This window comes from Vidua macroura, unplaced genomic scaffold (genome assembly GCF_024509145.1).
Source record: "Vidua macroura isolate BioBank_ID:100142 unplaced genomic scaffold, ASM2450914v1 whyUn_scaffold_107, whole genome shotgun sequence".
NCBI lineage: Eukaryota > Metazoa > Chordata > Aves > Passeriformes > Viduidae > Vidua > Vidua macroura.
The window spans coordinates 598,917-616,974 of NW_026530542.1; the positions used below are offsets into that span (position 1 = coordinate 598,917).

At 60.2% G+C, this 18,058-nt stretch overlaps 1 protein-coding gene across 7 annotated transcripts in view; it reads right to left on the reverse strand.

The window, feature by feature from the left end:
• Positions 1 to 16,508, reverse strand: part of LRP1 (LDL receptor related protein 1) — a 78,635-nt gene extending 62,127 nt beyond the window's left edge. For all 7 annotated transcript variants that reach the window (XM_054004705.1, XM_054004704.1, XM_054004703.1 and 4 more), the window contains exons 1-2: positions 16,429 to 16,508; positions 1,482 to 1,604 (exon numbers count right to left, since the gene is read on the reverse strand). In XM_054004705.1, coding sequence (XP_053860680.1) covers positions 1,482 to 1,604; positions 16,429 to 16,501 — 196 coding nt within the window. In that variant the 5' untranslated portion in view covers positions 16,502 to 16,508. The remainder of the gene's footprint in view (positions 1 to 1,481; positions 1,605 to 16,428) is intronic.
• Between the last annotated feature and the right edge of the window lie 1,550 nt (positions 16,509 to 18,058).

Below are 18,058 nucleotides of genomic sequence, written 5' to 3' on the forward strand. Positions count from 1 at the left end.
CCATCCCAGTCCTCTGTTTCCTCCCAGAGAGACTCCACCACCCCGTGTGAGGGAGCTCCTCCAGAGCTGTGCCCACCGGTGTCCCAGTGGCTCCAACAGCTCAGACCAGTGAACCCAATCCAGCATCCTAATCCCAAAACCCATCTGGGACAGCGATGTCCCCTTGCCAGCTGCTCCCTGGGACTCCCAGAGATCTCCTTCCCTCACTCCCCGTGCCCAGGAATGCCAAGGTGCTGAGGATGGGGTGACACTGCTGCTGGCTCTTCCTTCCTCGTGCACATCCATTTGGATGGAAAAAAACACAAATGAGCGATTCCCCGTTCCCAGGAGGCTGGTTTGGAACCGTGGATGGACGGACGGACGGACGGACGGATGGATGGATGATGGATGGATGGATGGACGGATGGATGGATGGATGGATGGATGGATGGATGATGGATGGATGGATGGATGATGGATGGATGGATGGATGATGGATGGATGGATGGATGGATGATGGATGGATGGATGGATGGATGGATGGATGATGGATGGATGATGGATGGATGGATGGATGGATGATGGATGGATGGATGGATGGATGGATGGATGGATGGATGGATGGATGATGGATGGATGGATGATGGATGGATGGATGATGGATGGATGGATGGATGGATGGATGGATGGATGACGGATGGATGGATGATGGATGATGGATGGATGGATGGATGGATGGATGGATGGATGGATGATGGATGGATGGATGGATGGATGGATGATGGATGATGGATGGATGGATGGATGGATGGATGGATGGATGGATGATGGACGGATGGATGGATGGATGGATGATGGATGATGGATGGATGATGGATGGATGGATGGATGGATGGATGATGGATGGATGGATGGATGGATGGATGGATGGATGATGGATGATGGACGGATGGATGGATGGATGGATGATGGATGATGGATGGATGATGGATGGATGGATGGATGATGGATGATGGATGGATGATGGATGGACGGACAGATGGATGGATGGATGATGGATGGATGATGGATGGATGATGGATGGATGGATGGATGGATGGATGGATGATGGATGGATGGATGGATGGATGGATGGATGATCGATGGATGGATGGATGATGAATGGATGATGGATGGATGATGGACGGATGGATGGATGGATGGATGATGGATGGATGATGGATGGATGGATGGATGATGGATGGATGGATGGATGGATGGATGGATGGATGGATGGATGGATGGATGGATGATGGACTGGATGGATGGATGGATGGATAGATGGATGGATGGATGATGGATGGATGGATGGACGGATGGACGGAATGGACACCCCCCACCCCGAGGGGCTGCAACGGGAGCTGAGGTAGAACGTTGTGAACGGCTGCTTGGGGCCCTGGAGCGCTCGTGGAGCGGTGGAGCAAACCCAGAGGAAGAGGATTAGGAAGGAAAGGCATACATACATATCTCGGGAGATTCATCCGAGCCATCCGGACAATCCTTCTCCCCGTCACAGCGCCAGCCCTTAGATATGCACGTAATCTGATCTTTGCATGCAAACTGTTTGGGGCTACAAGTCTTCGGTGCTGGATGAGAAAAGAAATAACGATAATAAACAACATCAGTTTCTTCCCAAGGACAAGTTGTTTCAAAAGAAAAATCAAATTTCAATTAAAGGCCAAGATTGGTTTGGGGTTTTTGGTTGTTGTTTCTGGGGGGGATGATTTCTTTCCTATGTCTTGGCAGAAGTTTGAGCCCGGCACCGGATCCATCAAGCTTGCCCCTAAGGAAAGGAGGAAATTTAAGCTGGAGCATTAATTACACCGGGAGAAAACAGGAGTCGAGCACTGTGATGCACTCGCGGATTTTAAAGATCATTTAACTTGGATGAATTAGCTCCTGGGAGCCAGAGGCGCTTCTTTTTCTGTGCTAGGCAAGAGAAAAACAGGGAAAAAACAAGAAAACCCAAATGAGAACAAATTAAAAAGTAATGCTTTTTTAAATCATGAGGACAACAGCGGGATGGGGATCCATCCATCCCATGTCCAGGACCCCAGGGAAGGCTGACCCCACATCCCTCACCTCATGGGGAGGGAAAATGGACAGAGGGAAAACCAGCAGGAAAAGCCAAAATCCAGAGTCTGGGGAGGGAGAAAGGCTGGGAAGAGCCTCCTGTCCATGCCTTGGGGGGGGTCACTGAAACGGGAGGGGACATTGCACCCTCCCAAAAGGAGAGGCTGCAGTGGGGGGCACTGAATTGGGGGGGGCACTGCACCCCCCAAGCATGGGCTGCAATGGGGATCACTGAAAAAGGGGTCACTAGAATGGGGGGGCCATGGCAATGCGAGGTCACTTGGGGTCCCCTCAAAACACAGGCTGCAGCTGGGGGGCATCACTGCAATGAGGGGTCACTGCAGCCCCCCCCCCCCCCCCAGAGATGAAACTGCAATGGGGGCATCATTGCAATGGGGGGGGTCACTTCACTCCCCCAATCCCAGCCTGCAATGGAGGGGTCACTGCAATGGGGGTAACTGAAATGAAGAGTCACTGAAAATGGGGGTCAGTGCTCCCCCAGAGCTGAGACTGAAATGGGGTGGGGTCACTACAATGGGGGGGGGGTGGTTACTGCACCCCCCAAGTGGAAGTTGCAATGAGAGGTCACTGCAATGAGGGGGGGACAGCCATGGGGGGGGGGGTCATTGCCATGGGGGGGGGTCACTGCCATTGGGGGGGGTCACTGCCATTGGGGGGTCATTGCCATGAGGGGGGGTCATTGTCATGAGGGGGTCACTGCCATGGGGGTCACTGCCATTGGTGGGGGGGGTCACAGCCATGGGGAGGGGTGTCACAGCCATGGGGGGGAATCACAGCCAGTGATGGTGGGGGGGGGTCACTGTCCAGCCCCAGCCCTGGGGTTGTTGGAGCTCTTGCAAACCCAACACGACTGTGAGCCCTTGTTCAAGCAAAGGCAGCCACACACGCAATTCCCAAAACATTCATCTCGTGGCATCCCTGCTCTCCTGCCAAATTCCCCGCTCCCAGGATCCACTTCACTTCCTGCTCAGGCCGGGAAAGGGGGGGGGGGGGTCTCTGTGCCTGCATCTTCCTCCTGCCACAGGGCTGCTCCACAGCACGGGAGGCTGCGAGGGGAGACGATGGGGATGATGCTGTCCCTAATCCCAATCCCATCCCCGAAGGATGGGAGGAAACTTCCCACCCTGTCACAAGCCTGACTGCTCCTCGGAGCTGCACAGGGCTTTGCCTGACGCTGTTTGCTCTGATGGCAGCACGGCTCCTCCTGCCAGCCTGCTTCCCTGCTTCCCTGCCTCCCTTCCTCCCCTGCTCACCGGCGGCGTGGGAGCTGCTGCTCGGCACAGCCAAGATGGAGCCTGGACGGATCAAAATGGATGGAGCATCCCTGTCCTTCCCCTCCACCTTCCCTAGGCCAGAGGCACAGCCCCAGCCTGTCCCCTTTCCCCTTCCTCCCACCGGGCTCAGGGACAGGATCCTCCTGGTCCGGCTCTGCTCCAAATCCAGCCCTTCCACCCCCTCTTCCCGCAGAGCTCATCTGACGCCTCCATCTCCCGGCCACAGGCGCATCCAAGGCAGGATTCATTAAGAAAACCACAGCAAAGAACTGACACTCTCTTGGATTTCCTGCTCCTCCTCATCCTCCCAGGTCTCCAGCAGCCGCAGCGTGACCTACGGCTGCGGCAGCCGCTGCAACCCGCAGGTTTCACTTCCCGAAGGAGCAGGCAGAGCTACAGGAGGGCAAATCCCTGGGAACTCATTGCCAGCTGGCTGTTTGTGGGATGGGAAACCAGGAGCTTGTTTTGCACTGGAGACACCAATCCTGGAGCAGGGATGCTGGAAGGAGTCATCACTCAGCACCAGCATGTCCGTGCTGAGCATTCCCAGCTCCAGGACCAGAGCAGAGCAGGAATTCCTTCCAAGCACTGACACACAACCATCCTGAGGACACCTGCCTTTCCAGACAGGTGCTGATCCATGCAGGATGACCCCAGAGGGCTCCTCACCACCACAGGGCACCCAAACCCACCCAAACCCATCCCCTCCAGCATTCCCAACCACGGGGAGAGCCAGAAGCACCGCGGCTCTGGCACGGCCACCACGGCTCAGGGCAGGGAGAGGACGGAAGGCGATCGCTCCCGGGGCTCCTCGGCGACCCCGCGCATTCCCTGTCCTCGCACAGCGCGTTCCCGGCGGGTTGGGTGCCAGGTGGACAATCAGAGAAGGTGTCTCTGTTCATGCATCCCGGAGCCAAATTCCCTTCCCGAGCCGGGCGCTCGCCCCAGCGGCGGCGATGGCAGCGGAGCTCCGGCTCCGGGATCGGGAATAAAGGCGCCTTCATCGGCGCACAATGGGCGGCTCAGAGCGGGGCCGGGGCAGCTGCAGGGACACGTCCCCGCCTTGGCAGCCAGAGGAGAGACCCCGGATCAAAAGGGGACTCAAAGGGGACAAAACTGCGCTAAAAACACGGCAGAAGTTTGTCAAAATAGCCGAAAGATTATGGGGGGACGGTGGGAAAATAAACCCACCCAAAGGAGGGTCCGAAAGCAGAAGAAATGGTTGGGGAAAAGGGCATTAAAATATGGCCCAAAAAAAAAAAAAAAAAAAAAAAAAAAGGGAATGAAAAGCGGAGAAATAAAAGTGCCTCAAATAGGCACATAAGAAAAAGGCCCCCAAAGAGGCACCAAAAAAAAAAAGAGGTCCCCAAAAAAAGGCCCTACCCCAAAAAAAGGGCCTCCCAAAAATGGGATAAAAAAAGGGCAAAAAAAAAGACCCTACAAAAAAAGGGTCCCCCAGAAGGCCGGAAAAACAGAAAGGCCAAAAAAACTAAAAGGCCCGAACCCAAAAAAGGTCCAAAACCAAAGTGGTCCAAATAAAAGGTCCAAGAAAGGGGATTGCTCTCCAGGACAGGTTGTGAACAGACGGCCCAGGTGGGAAGGGCACCAAGAGCCTGACACCAGAATTCCATGGACACGCAGAGGCTTTGTGTTGGAGCATGGTGGGCTGGGAAAGGGGTTGGCCAGCACAAACACCAAAAACAATCTGATTTTTTTTTTTTTGCCTTAAATAAGAAATGGACAGCAAAACGGGCTGTTGGAGAGGTGGAGAAGCAGATCCTGGAGCAAAGGGTGCACGACCTTCAGTCCACAGATGAGGACGACATAAAAATCTGGACAGACTGGAAGCAAAGCACAGAAATATGAAGGAGATCCTGCCCTGCTTCCTCCTCAGCCCAGCTCCTCCTCCTCTCCTCGGGAGGAGGCGTCCGGCCAGGAAACGGCGCTGGCCATAAATACGAGCTGGGACGGGCGCAATTCGCAAACCAGATGTTCTGGGGGAGAAGGGAGCACAAAAGGGAGGGAATGAACCCACTCCAGAGGGAAATATTCCCACTCCGTGCTCCTCCAGGTCTCCAACCCCACCTCGGGATGGAGCACCCCCAAAACAGGGCAGGTTTGTGTTTGGGGCAATTTCGGCCTTTCTTTGGCAGAGCCTGTTCCATCAGCAGGATGAACACCACATCTTCATCCCAGTGTTCCTCCTCTTCCTCCTTCCCTGTGGATCAAGGCTGAAATTCATGGCCACTCTTCCCAGCCAGAGCCGAGCCCACGGCCCCTGCGGGACCTTCCCAGGGCCAGCTTGGAATCTGTGACACGGAGCCTCCGAGTCACCCAAGACACAAACTCAACCACATTCAACACACAAAATCCACCAAAACCACATCAGCCACTTGAGGCTTCATTTCTCTCCCCCACATCATCCGTCCTTTGTCCCCGAACTACAGAAAAAAAAACAGGATTTGTTCCGTTTTTTGTGTTTTCAGAACTTCCAGTGTCCTGGAGTTTCTCTGCAGCCTCAGGACAGGCGTTGGGAAGGCCAAAGCCTGGAGCTCATCCTGCTCCCTCCTCCCTGCACTGGGGCTCGAGGCTGATCCTCAAGCCCCAAATCCAGTAAATTTTCCGCCTCCCAAAAGCTGAACTAGGTAATAGAGACATTTAAAATACCAAACCCTCAGGTTTGAGGCACATTTTTTTCCAGGGGGAAAGGGAAAGGAAGGCTCAGCTGTTTGTTTTGCATTTAAGCACACCATCCCAAAACAGTTCAAATGCATTTTTGCAATTCTTCCATCCGGCCCCCTCCGAACGGGGAAGATTCAAACCAGATCCCTGCTCCAGAGCTTCCAGGACCGACAGGGCTCCCGGCCATTCCCGCGGAGGAGCCGCAGGTATGCGGCCGAGCTGGGGGGAAGGGCACGGCCCATTGCTAAGTAAATATTGACTTTAAAATACGGTTTTCCCCCCCTTTTCCCTTCAAGTCGGACTATGGAATCATGAGGCATTCACCTTCCTCAAACAAACAAACAAAAAAAAAAGATGATTTGGAGAAGGCAAGCCTGGCTCTGCTGTGCCAGAGGTGCTGGAATGGAAGTGCTGTGCCATTCCTGGGACAGGCTCTGCCTGGATGTGGACCCCGGACAGGGTTCCCTCCGATTCTCCCCCTTTTTGGAACCCCCAAGGAGACAACAACAAATCCAAGCAAAACCAAACCCCACCATTGCCTCAGTTCCAGCATTCTGGTGCTTCTCTGGTTTTCCATCCCTGGTTTCCACCCGTGTTCCCAGCCCTGACCAAGGGATGATGCTGGTGGGAAGCAGCTGGAAGATCCCACCTGCCCCCAGACCCATCCTGGGGTACAGGCAGGGCTGTCACGCCCCTGTCACATGCCAGAGGGACAGGCAGGATGGGCCCAGCACCCTCTGCTCATTCATCCCAGATCCCACCAGCACATCCCTGGCCCTTTCCCACTGATCCTGCTCCACACATTCTCCCATTGTTGCCCCACCTGGACACTCCCCATGGCAAGGGACACCCATCCCTGCCCACGGGACGTGGATTGGGAGCCACTGGATCCCCACACCGGCTACCCCAGGGAGATGCCATCCCAATGTCCCCCTTTGGGGTCAAGCCCAGCTCCCAAGAGGTGACAACTCCAGGGTCCCCAGCACCCCCAGCACCCCCAGCACGGGCACTGGGATGGGATTCCCAGCAGCCAGGACCTGCCAACGCTGCCTCCAAACCCAGACAAAGGAGCAGAGCGAGGATGGGGCGGGGGGGGGACAGGGGGGAGGAGGAAGGACGGGCGAGCGCATCCCAAGGGAGGCAGGAGATGGAGGCAGGAGCTGGGAGCTGCCCACAGCATCCCCGCGGAGGGGGAAGGGGGATAAAATCATATTGCGGCTCCCAGGGCTGCGTCCATCCCGCAGCTCCGCGTCACCTGACTTCAAACGCATCCGGGGGGAGACGATTTCCATGCGAACACGCATCAGGAAATCTGCGAGGAATGCGCTCCCCCCCCGCCCAGCCCCTTCCCCTCCCGCTCCCCAGGCTCCAGCAGCTCCGCCGCCTTCAGATGAAATCCATTAAAAAGAAAAAAAAAAAAAAAAAAAAAAATGGGGGAATAAAGGAAAGATTTGCATTTTAAACCAAATTCAGGAGCCGGGAGAGCCGTGCCGGAGCGCGATCCCCCCGCGTCCCCTCCCACCTCCAGCCCCGCGGAGAGTCCGCAGCAGAACGAGCTGAAAAATGGCAGGAGATGGAGCCAGATGAAAGGAAAGCTCCGGCATTGCCAGAACTGGGGATAATAATAATAAAAGAAAGAAAAAAAAAAAAAAAAAAAAGAGCTGGATCATCCAGACTGTGGTGGGGAGGGGCAGCTCCAGCCCCACAGCCAAGCGGGATTCAAGGGAGAATCCCACTTTTTTGGTATTATTCTTTTTGCAGCTTATCTGCAATTTAAATGGGGAAAAAAAAAAAATAGGTGTAGGGGGGGAGGAAAAAAGGGGAAGAAAAAAGCATTTGCAGCCAAGAGAAAGGGGCTTAAGTCCTCTGGGTGCAGTTGGATGGGCTGCAGCCAGCCCTGGCCTGTGGCAATCCCTGCCAGGGTGCCCCGTGTCCCCTTTTTCCTTCCTCAGAGGAAAGATGGGGAGGGGGCAGCGGGCCTGCAGAGCCCCCCCACCTCCCCTACCTGCCCAGCCTTTATTCCCTGTATTTATCCCGGCAATAGGAGTGGGATGTTTATACCCTGGGCAGTTGGGAACCCAAACAGGATCCGCCGTGGTTATTTATGGCCTGTGGCTGGAGCTGATAACGCTCCCTCCAGAGCCCTGCCTGCGCTGGGAATAAAGCAATTCCACAGGATAGATTAATAGGCATTTCATCCTGGCAGCTGGAAGGGAGGGAGGGAGGGAGGGGAGGCTGCCAGGGGCTTGGTGGGGCAGGAGGGTTTGTGCTTCCTCCCGCCGGGCCGGGCATCAGCTCGCCAAGGCTTTCAAAGGGCTGGAGCCCGGCCAGAACCATTGGCCTTAATTCATTAGTCAACTCAATTTCGCTGCCTCCGCAAATAAGGACTTTGTCTGGGATGGGGAAACGGAGCAGAGCAGCTATTGTGCCCTGGGAGCGGGCAGAAAGGGCCCTTTGAGAGGACACTCTGCTGGAATAAAAGTCACTTTTATCCCAGAATAATTAGCATGCTCTGAGTACACTAATTATTCCGGCATAAAGGGACTTTTATTCCTGAGCAGCGCGGCCGCGCGGGGAGTTGCTCTGGATTCGGCTCCACCTGCCCGTGTGAACGCAGCCAGGGATGATCCAGCTGGGATTTGGGATCCTCGGGGTGGCCACACCTGTGGGTCCTCGCTGGAGGGCACACGGGAGTCCCACCCCAGCTGGGGCAGGGTCACCCCCAGGAGATGCTGGATGCTCCGAGAGGCTGGAGAACAGCAAGAGGGGCATGAGGACATGGAGACCCAGACCTGTTCCAAGCCTTCCAGGTCACCTCCTGAGGTCCCCTGAGGGACCTGGGTTCCCTGGGGCACCTCAGAGCATCTCCCAGCCCTGGGGAGCACAAGGTCACGGAGCCACCATGGCACGGCACAATCTGCTGCGACTTCAAGGTCTCTCCAGGGATAACAACCCCAGACAACACCGTGGCCCTGCCCTGCTCCTGCCACAGCTTTTGGCTGTCACCAATTCCCATCCCAGTCCCCAAAACCAAGCCCAACCAGCCCGTGGGGACACGGCTCCTGTCACCCATCACCCCCCCCCCCAGCACAGCAACTGCTGGTGAGGGCAAAGGTTTGGGAATTCCTTGACAGCACATCCTGAAAAAGCGAGTCCTGCACGGCTTCCAGGTGGCAGCTGCTCCACTGGAAAAACATCCCTGGCACGGTGAAATGTCCCATCTGTCTGTAACTGGTACAAATGGTGAAAGAGGAATTGGCACAGCCATCCCTGAGCTGATGCTGCGTCCCAGATGCTGCCTGACCCCTTGGCATCTCCACCGGATGCTCCCAGGGGGTTCCTGCAGCTCAGGGATCCTTTTTTCACTGGTTTTAACCTCTGTAAGCTGCAGGAAAAGAAAATTTAGGATTTTATGCAGCTGAAAGGGCGTAGGGCTGGGCATCAGAGCAGCTGGGGAGGAGAGCACGGCGCTGGTGAGTAACCCGGGCTCCAAATCCGCTCCTCCCGGGGGAAAACGCGCTCCAGGCCGGCAGAGGAGAGGCTGAGCAAACCCATCTGGAAGGGCCGGGGGCTGCGGCAGGAAGCGGGGCCTTGGCGTGGGCACCGACCCAAGGATGCGGGGCCGGGCCGGGGCGGAGACGCCGGCACCGCCCCGCTCCACGCGGCGCTCGCCCCGGTGCCCCGCAGCATCCGCCCGGGCGCTGGGAAGGCGGCTGGAGCGGGAAGTATTAAACCCAAGTGCTTCCTTTTCCAAACAATAAAAAAGCACCACGACACCCGCCGGGAGGAAACCCTTCACAGCCTTTCCCTGCGCTGGGGGCCGGGGGGGGTGCAGCTCCCGGTGCCTGGAGAGGACGGGACCACCGTAAGCACCGTGGTTTGGGGTGTCTGTGCCCCCCCCGAGTGTCATAAATCATCCGGAGCCGCTCTCCCGGCAGGGACAGAGCCAGGGACAGCCAAGGGGTGGTGACACCGGCAGCAGGGGACAGGCGAGACGCGTGGCCCCAGTAGAGGCTGGAGTGGGTGGGCACACAGTGGCAGCCCACCAGCAGCACGTCAGAGGGCAGGGTGGGCAGAGGGGCAACCTGGGCAAACAGGGTTTGTGTCCCTGTGCCATCCTTTAGGCCACGACATTCCAGTTCTGAGAAAATCACCGGGTGCCAGCATCGAGGGCGCAGGGAAGCAGAGGGAGGGGACACCGGGAGGGACTCGGTCCTGAGGAGCCCAGGGGGTGCAGACAGTCCTGCACGAGCTGTGGCCACGCTGCTGGCCAGCTGTGACTGTTGGTGGCCTGAACGAGCCATGTGTGACCCAGGAGCACGAGCCTGTGCCCACGAACAAAGAGCTGCAGGTAAACGGGTGACATTGATGCCATTCAAAGCTCTCAGCACATTTCAATTTTTGCCTGGCAGCCCCCAGCAAACAAACTCGGCCAACCCCATGGAGGCTGGGGCATGGGGGCAGCAGCAGGATGGCTCCCAAAGCCTCCCCCAGCTGGAATCCTCCTCAACTGTCACCAAGAGATGGATGGCAGAGCCCTGAGTCCAAGAGCAGAGACTCCTCTCCACCTCCTGACACTGCAGCCCCTCAATTCAGCAGCAACCCCCACACTCATCCCCCTCCTGCCCAGCTCTGGCACACCCAGGATGTGACCCCCAACACCTGCCCATCCTCAGGGTGAGACCCTCACCAATACCTTCCTGTCCCCAGGATGTGACCCCCAACACCTGCCCATCCTCACCATGAGACCCCCCCTATACCTTCCTGTCCCCAGGATGTGACCCCCAACACCTGCCCATCCTCACCGTGGTCTCATTTGGAGAAACAGCATCTGCCAAAAGGCTTAATTAGTCCACTCAATTAAAGATGCAACTTCCAACTCAATTAGACTCCCTCCCAGACATCCACAATTCCCGCTGCTGCCCCAATCCATGCGTTTTGGACATCACAGAGCTGCTCTCACCTTCCTGACACTCCCTGGAGCTCGGGATGCTCTTCCCATCCCTTCCCTTGGTGTCACTGCAAGCACAGTCCCACCGGAGAAGCCCAGAGCTGCCAGCAAGGTCATTATCCAACAATTGTGCTGCCAACCCCACGAGCGGTGCTGGGACCGTCTGGGATCCTGCACAGCATCTGCATGACTGCAGCTCCAGCCCGCTCCGTTCCCTGGCTCAGGAAGGACACTGGAGTCTATATTTAGCCCTAGAAATGGCCGGACCACGTTGGGGAACGCAACCTCTCACGATGGAATAACACCCAGAACAGCCCTCACGGCCCACCCTGTGCTTTTCCTTCAAAAATAAGAGTCGCACAGCAAAGAAAACAACAAGTTTGAGCTGAATTAGAAAATGCTGAAAATATTTGGTGTGGCCACAGCGGGCAGGTCGGGCTGCCCGGGAGCGGTGCGTGGAAAGGGCTGGAAAGTTAAGTCAGCAGCAAAACCTAGGCTGTAAATAGCTCGAGGTGGCCTTGGATTGCAAAATCCCAAGGAGAGGGGAAAAGCATCCCCTGGAAAACAAGCTGCAGCCGGGGCAGATGCTCCGTTTGGGAGAGCCTGAGGATGGCAGTGATGGAGGCAAAACGTCCCCGGGCACTCGGCGAGGCCGCAGCACCATCGGCCACCAAGCCCAAGTCCCTGGAGAGGGATGTCCATGGGAGCACAGCTGGACACGCTCTCTGGGAGGTGATGGAGATAAAGTTCATCCCAAGCACAAGGAGAGTCCTGTCTGCCTGGCAAAGGCAGGACTGTGGGAAGGAACCAGGCTGATGCATCCGCTGCTCTCAGTCCAAGCCAGCCGCCACTCCTGGGGTCAGCACCCACTCCAAGGAGCCCCTTCCCAGCCCTGGGACTGCTGGATTCATCCCAGGCACTTTCAGGGGAGCCCCGTGGCTGGTTGGGGTGAGCTGGGAGAGGACTCTGGGCAGGCAGCTCTCACAGAGACTCAGGGTTCAGACCCCATCAGGGCTGGGAGGTCTGGGAGGCACAAGAAAGGATTTATCTGCACCAGGAAAGTGCTTGGAGTGGATCTGGGAACTGAAATCATCTCTATGCCTGGAAGAGGAACCTCCTGCCCCATGACAAAGCCGCGGGCTCATCGTTGTGCTGACTCAGCAGCATGTGGCACATCCTGTGTGTCCTCCCCTCTCTCGGGGCACTCCAGGGCTCCCGAGGGCCCGGCCCTGGCTGTGATTTCAGGAAGCACCTCCCATACAACCCCTTGCTGGTCAAAGGACACTTGCAGAACCACGTGCTCCCTGCACCGTTCTGGAGAGGCTCCATCCAAAAGACCATCCAAGGGCTTGGGACAGCTCCCCAAAGGCACAGCCAAACCCCTGGAGTGCTGGTGGGGGTCACAGACACGGGCACAGCTCCTGCTGCCTCCCAGGGCAGCCAAACCCCGCTGTGGACACCATCCCCAGGGGCAGGCAGGGACCCCAGGAGCTGTCCCGTTCCTTGTGGAGCATCCCAGTGCTCACGAGATGGTAGCAAATCCTCGGCAGCAGGATCAGTGGGAGCAGATCCCTCCTCACCAGGGCTGCTGCACCAGGATGAGCCTCATGGGACACACCGGGCAGCCACAGGGCAGGAGAGTGCTGGCACAGACCCCAGTGCCCAACATCCTCACCCTGCCACCACCATCACCTCTACAGATGCTACCAGCACTCCCAGTTTCTGCCCAAAGGGTTCCTGGCCCTCACCCTGCCCACCCTCCATCCCCCTCCCCACCTCAGTCAGCACTGGGAGGTGACCTGGATGTTGTCACAACCTTAAGGGGCAGCCAGGTCCCCCCGTGCCCTCCTGGAGGGGGAAGGAGTCGTCCTTGGTCCTTGCCCAAACACCCTCATCCCAGGCAGTGGGAGGATGGATTTTGGGAGCCAACCCTCTCTCCTCAAAGCTTCTTGTGCCACCACCCCCGTCCCCTTGGGCTGACTCCAGGGCTGTTTTCGGGACCCCACCCAGCAGCTGGTTTACGCAGCTTTTCCCTTCATTTGTCTCTGATTTTCCACTCCAGTCTTGCTGTTTCTGTGAGGAGAGGGCAATGCCCGTGCAGCAGAGCAGAGCCTGGACAGCCCCACTGAGCAACCACGGGTCAGGCATGGGCTGGGGGCAAAGAGGAACCACGGAACACCAGCTGGAGCCAGCTCCTCCAGAGGAGGATGCTCCAGGAACCAGGGCCTTGGAGGCACAGGGAGGACCTGGATGGTTTTGCTCCCCGTCATCCCAACCAGTTCTTAACACTGGAGGAAAAGCATCACCAGCTGGAGCAGCCCCCGCTCCTTCCCGGTTCGCAGGCTCCCCCGGAGCACATGGAACCGGCACGGAGAGAACACGAGGAGCGAGTGGTGGGGCTGAGACACCGAAGGCGAGGGGGCTGCCACAGCTGCTCCCACCCCCACACCGCCCACTGCGCCTCGGGAGCTTCGGGAGCGGCGAGGAGGCAACGCCTCGGCTTCACCCCAAACCTGGCACCGCTGCCAGGGATGCTCCAGAGCTGCCCCATCCTCTTGATGCCAGCGCCTGTCGTGGACAGGGAGCCACTGGGAGTGGGATGGGGGCCACTGGACACCACAGCAGCACCAGGCACCTCTCAGGCCAGGAACAGAGCCCCACGGGGCTACTGGAAGCCCAAGCGTCCTGCTGGGATGCTCCACACAGGAATGCTGGACACCTCTCAGAGGAACCCCCGGCCACTGCCCCTCCAGCACCTCCTTCTCCTCCCAGCACCTCAATCCTCCACTCTTCACCTCCACTGAACCCAGCGCAGCTCCGGGCGTGTCCGTGCACGCTTAGGGAAGCGGCGTGTGCACACCCACGCGTGTGCACACGCACGGGAACACACGGAAAAACACACGGGAAAACACCTGGGAACACACAGGCACACGTGGGGACACCTGGGAACACATGCGGGCACACAGGGACGCACAGCGGGACGTGCCAGACCACCAAGGTGGCAAGAGGGAAGTGCTGCACCAAAACATCCCAGCCACCCTCAACCACAGGTATTTCCAAAACAGGAACAGGGTGATCCCTGCCTGTCCTCACTCCACTCCTGGGGCTCTGCCACCACAGGGTCCAGGGATGCCCCACACTGCCCCAGCAAGTGGCAGAGGACCAGGCAGGCAGGAGCTGCACACCAGTGCCCTTTGTTCCTCATGGAAGAGCTTCCTCCCACCCCACAGCTGGACTTTGTCCTCCTCTTCTCCAGAAACAAGCAATGAGCTTCCAGAGCTGCAAACAGAGGCCGTGAGTGTGAGGAATTGGCTCTCCAGACAAGGATGGGGACCTGCATCCTGCTCCCAATGATGTCCTGGCCTCTCCCAGAGCCCCACTGTACCCAGCTGGGACAGGGGGAGACTTGCATCAGGGAAACCAGAGCCCAGCCAGGACCACCAGGGTTGAGGCACCAGCTCAGGTGGCACCTTGGTGGCACATTCTGCCCCTTAACCAACCCAACCACATGCTTGCGGTGCCTCCACATCCGCCACATGCCTCCACATCCTTCCACCCACAGCCTCACACAGCTCCCAGCACCCCGAGGTGGTGGAACAGCACCTCGTCCCCATCACAGTCCCCAAAGGGGAGCCCCTCAGGACGGGGACGTGCACCAGGAGGAAAGGGTGTCTCTGCCCCACTCCAGCTCCTGGGGTGCGGAGACGAGGATGGAAGAACTTCCCTCCAGCTCATCATCTTTCCGCAGCCTCGTTTCCAAAGGCAACGCAGCTTATGCAATGAGCGATGCCTCCCTTCCGCCCCCACCAACTTCTGGATCCGCCGGATGCTCCGAGCCACCTCCGAGCGGGGACGATGCCTCTGAGCCGGGGTGTCCCTGGAGGGGTGACCCCGGAGGGCTCGGCTGTTGGCCACCTGCACCGCCGAGCTCACCGGGCGGGTGCCAGCGCCTCAATCAGCCCTGCAGGTGCCACCGAGGGGAGGCTGCAGGGTGCCCTGTGCTGCTCCGCTGCTGTCACCTCCCTCCAAGGGACACAGATCAAGTGTCCACATCCCCAGTAGGGTGAGGAGGGGCTGGAGGATGGAAACCACAGGCTCCGGCCTCCTGCAGCCCCAGACATGAATCTGGGCCAGGGATCTGGCGTTTGCCCAAACCTCCTCCTCCTCCTCCTCCATCCCTCCGACCCGGTGACGGGTCAGATGCTGCCACTGCCACGACACCAAATCCCTTCTCCCGCTTTGCTCCAAGGTGGGCAAAGAAGCGGGACAGAAAAACCTCCCCCTAAAACAAAAAAAACCAACCCCCTCTCGTTCATCCATCATTCTGGCCTCTCATTTCACCAGGCCGTTCCCGTACGGACAGAGGGGAATCCGTCACGGGAAAGCCGAGACTCCCCCATTTCGCTGCTTTTGAAGGGAAAAACAGCCCGGCGCTTCCAAGCGTTGCGAGAACTTCGCCACGGCCGCCGGTTCCCGGCTGGAGCGGCTGCCAGCGCGGAGCACGGGCGCTGCCAAGAGCGGCCCCTCGCACATTCCCAGCCCGGCCATGGAGCTGACGAGCTCAAGTATTTACTGAATAGATCAATAAGGGCCGGGAACGCGACGTGCACGGCTTGGGAACGAGCGGCTGGCAAGGAGCTGGATGGACCGATGGGGGGAGGCTGGGCAAACGGACACACGGACGGGGGGACGGACAGCCCCGGTCGCTGGATAAACATATTCCCAGTGCCACCAGGCCCGGTCACAGCCAAACTCCGCAGCCGGGCGTCGCGGCTCCGGGAGAAGCAGCCCCGGTTATGCAAGAGGGGGCGCGTGGGGCGAGGCCGGGCTGTCACGGGCACCCCTGGGACCGGCGGGACCCCGGACCCGGCCACCCCCGGCACACCGGGACCCCCGGCCCCGGCTCCCGCAGCGGTGCGGAGCTCCAACTTTCCTGCTTGGCTGCGGGGAAAACTTTGGATTCCAGAGGAAAATGGGATGGAGGGCGGGTGGGAGCCACGGGAACGGGCAAAGAGGAGAAAACGGGGAGCGCGAGCGAGCGGCCCCCGCGGCTGCGGAGGGACGGAGCGGGGAGTGCACCGTGCGCTGCGGAGGGGTGCGGGGAGGACGCGCCTCCCCAGTCCGGCCCGCTGCTCCCCGCTGCTCCCCGGTCCCTCCGGTGTCCCCACGGCGCAGCGGGGCCGGGCTGCGCCCGCTCTGCTTTGTCACGGCGGCGGTGGCGGCGGCGGCGGAGGGGGGGGGACGCGCAGCGCCCCCCGCCCCCTCCCCTCCCCGGCCCGGCCGAGCCCCGCGCCCCCGACAGCGGCTGCGGGGCCGCGCGGCTGCGGCGCCTCCCCCTCCCCGCCGGTGTCCCCCCCTCCCCGCCGGTATCGCCCCGCGGGGGTCCGGCCCCGCCGCCCCCCGACTCACCTTCGAGGGCGCGGGCGGCGGGCGCGGCCAGCAGGGCCAGGAGGCTCCCGGCGAGGGCCAGCAGCGGCCCCATGCCGGCGGCTCGGCGGCGGCGGCGGCGGCGGCTCCTCACGCCGTGCTGCCCGTGGGGCGGCGCGTCCCGGGCCCGCGCACCGACATCCGCGGGGGGCGGGCGGGGGCGGGCCGGCGGCCGGGCCGGGCCGGGCCGGGGGGCGGGCGGACCCTCCGGGCTGGGCGGCGGCGGCGGGGCCGGGGGGCGGCGGGGGATGGGGAAGGGGGGGGGGGGGTCTGCGCGCGCCGCCGCCGCGGCGGAGGGAGGGAGGGCGGTGATTTTGGGGGGGTGGGGGGAGATGGAGCGCGCGCCGCCGCCCGCCTGACGTCACCGGGCTCGAGCCGCCGCCGCGGACGGGAACGGGGAGGGGGGGGGGGACACGCGCGTGGCGTTGGAGGGGGGGGGGTCCCTGCGCGCATGCGCGTGCGGTGCCGGGGCTGCGCCCCCCGGTGGGTGTGGGTAGGGACAGGGTCCGGGCAGGGGTCCGGGGTCGGTACCGGTATCGGTCTCGGTATGGTCCGGGCAGGGGTCTGGTGTCGGTGTCAATAATGTACAGGCAAGGGTCCGGTACCGGTGTCAGTATGGTCCGGGAGGGGTCCGGTGCCGGTGTCGGTGTCGGTACCGGTGTCAGTATGGTCCGGGAGGGGTCCGGTGTTAGTGTCGGTATCAGTGTCAGTATGGTACGGGCAGGGGTCCGGTGCCGGTGTCGGTGTCGGTACCGGTGTCAGTATGGTCCGGGAGGGGTCCGGTGCCGGTGTCGGTATCGGTGTCAGTATGGTACAAGCAGGGGACCGGGGCCGGTGTCGGTATCGGTGTCAGTATGGTACAAGCAGGGGACCGGGGCCGGTGTGGTACAGGTACAGCGCTGCCGGTCCCGTGCCCACACGCGGTACCGGCCCGCGGTGCCGCTCCAGCGCCCGGCCCGTCCCTGCTGTGGTGGTCCCCAGGTGCGGGGGAGGCCCAGCTCCCCTCCACCGACACACGGTACCGGCTGCGGGTCAGAGACGGACGAGGCAGCAGGACCCCGTCATCCGCAGGGGCAGCGGGACCCTCGGCGTCCTCTCAGGGCTGCAGGACCTTCAGTGTCCCCCAGGGCACTGGGCCCTTCACCGTCCCCAAAGGCAACAGGAGCCTCGCCATTCTCCCAGGACAGCAAAACCATCACCACCCCCAAGGGCGGTGGGACCCTGACCGTTCCCCCAGGGCAGCAGGACCCTCGCTATGTCCGAGGGTAATGGGACCCTCGCTGTCCCCCAAGGCAAGGGGTCCCTCGTCACCCCCAGGGCACAGGACCCTCACTGTCCCCCCAAGGCAAGGGTCCCTCGTCACCCCCCGGGCACAGGACCCTCACTGTCCCCCCAAGGCAAGGGTCCCTCATCACCCCCCAGAGCACAGGATCCTCACTGTCCCCCAAGGCAAGGGTCCCTTGTCACCCCCCAGGGCACAGGACCCTCACTGTGGTCCCAAGGCAAGGGTCCCTCATCCCCCCCCAGGGCACAAGGACCCTCACTGTCCCCCAAGGCAAGGGTCCCTCGTCACCCCCAGGGCACAGGACCCTCGCCGTCCCTCCAGCCGTCC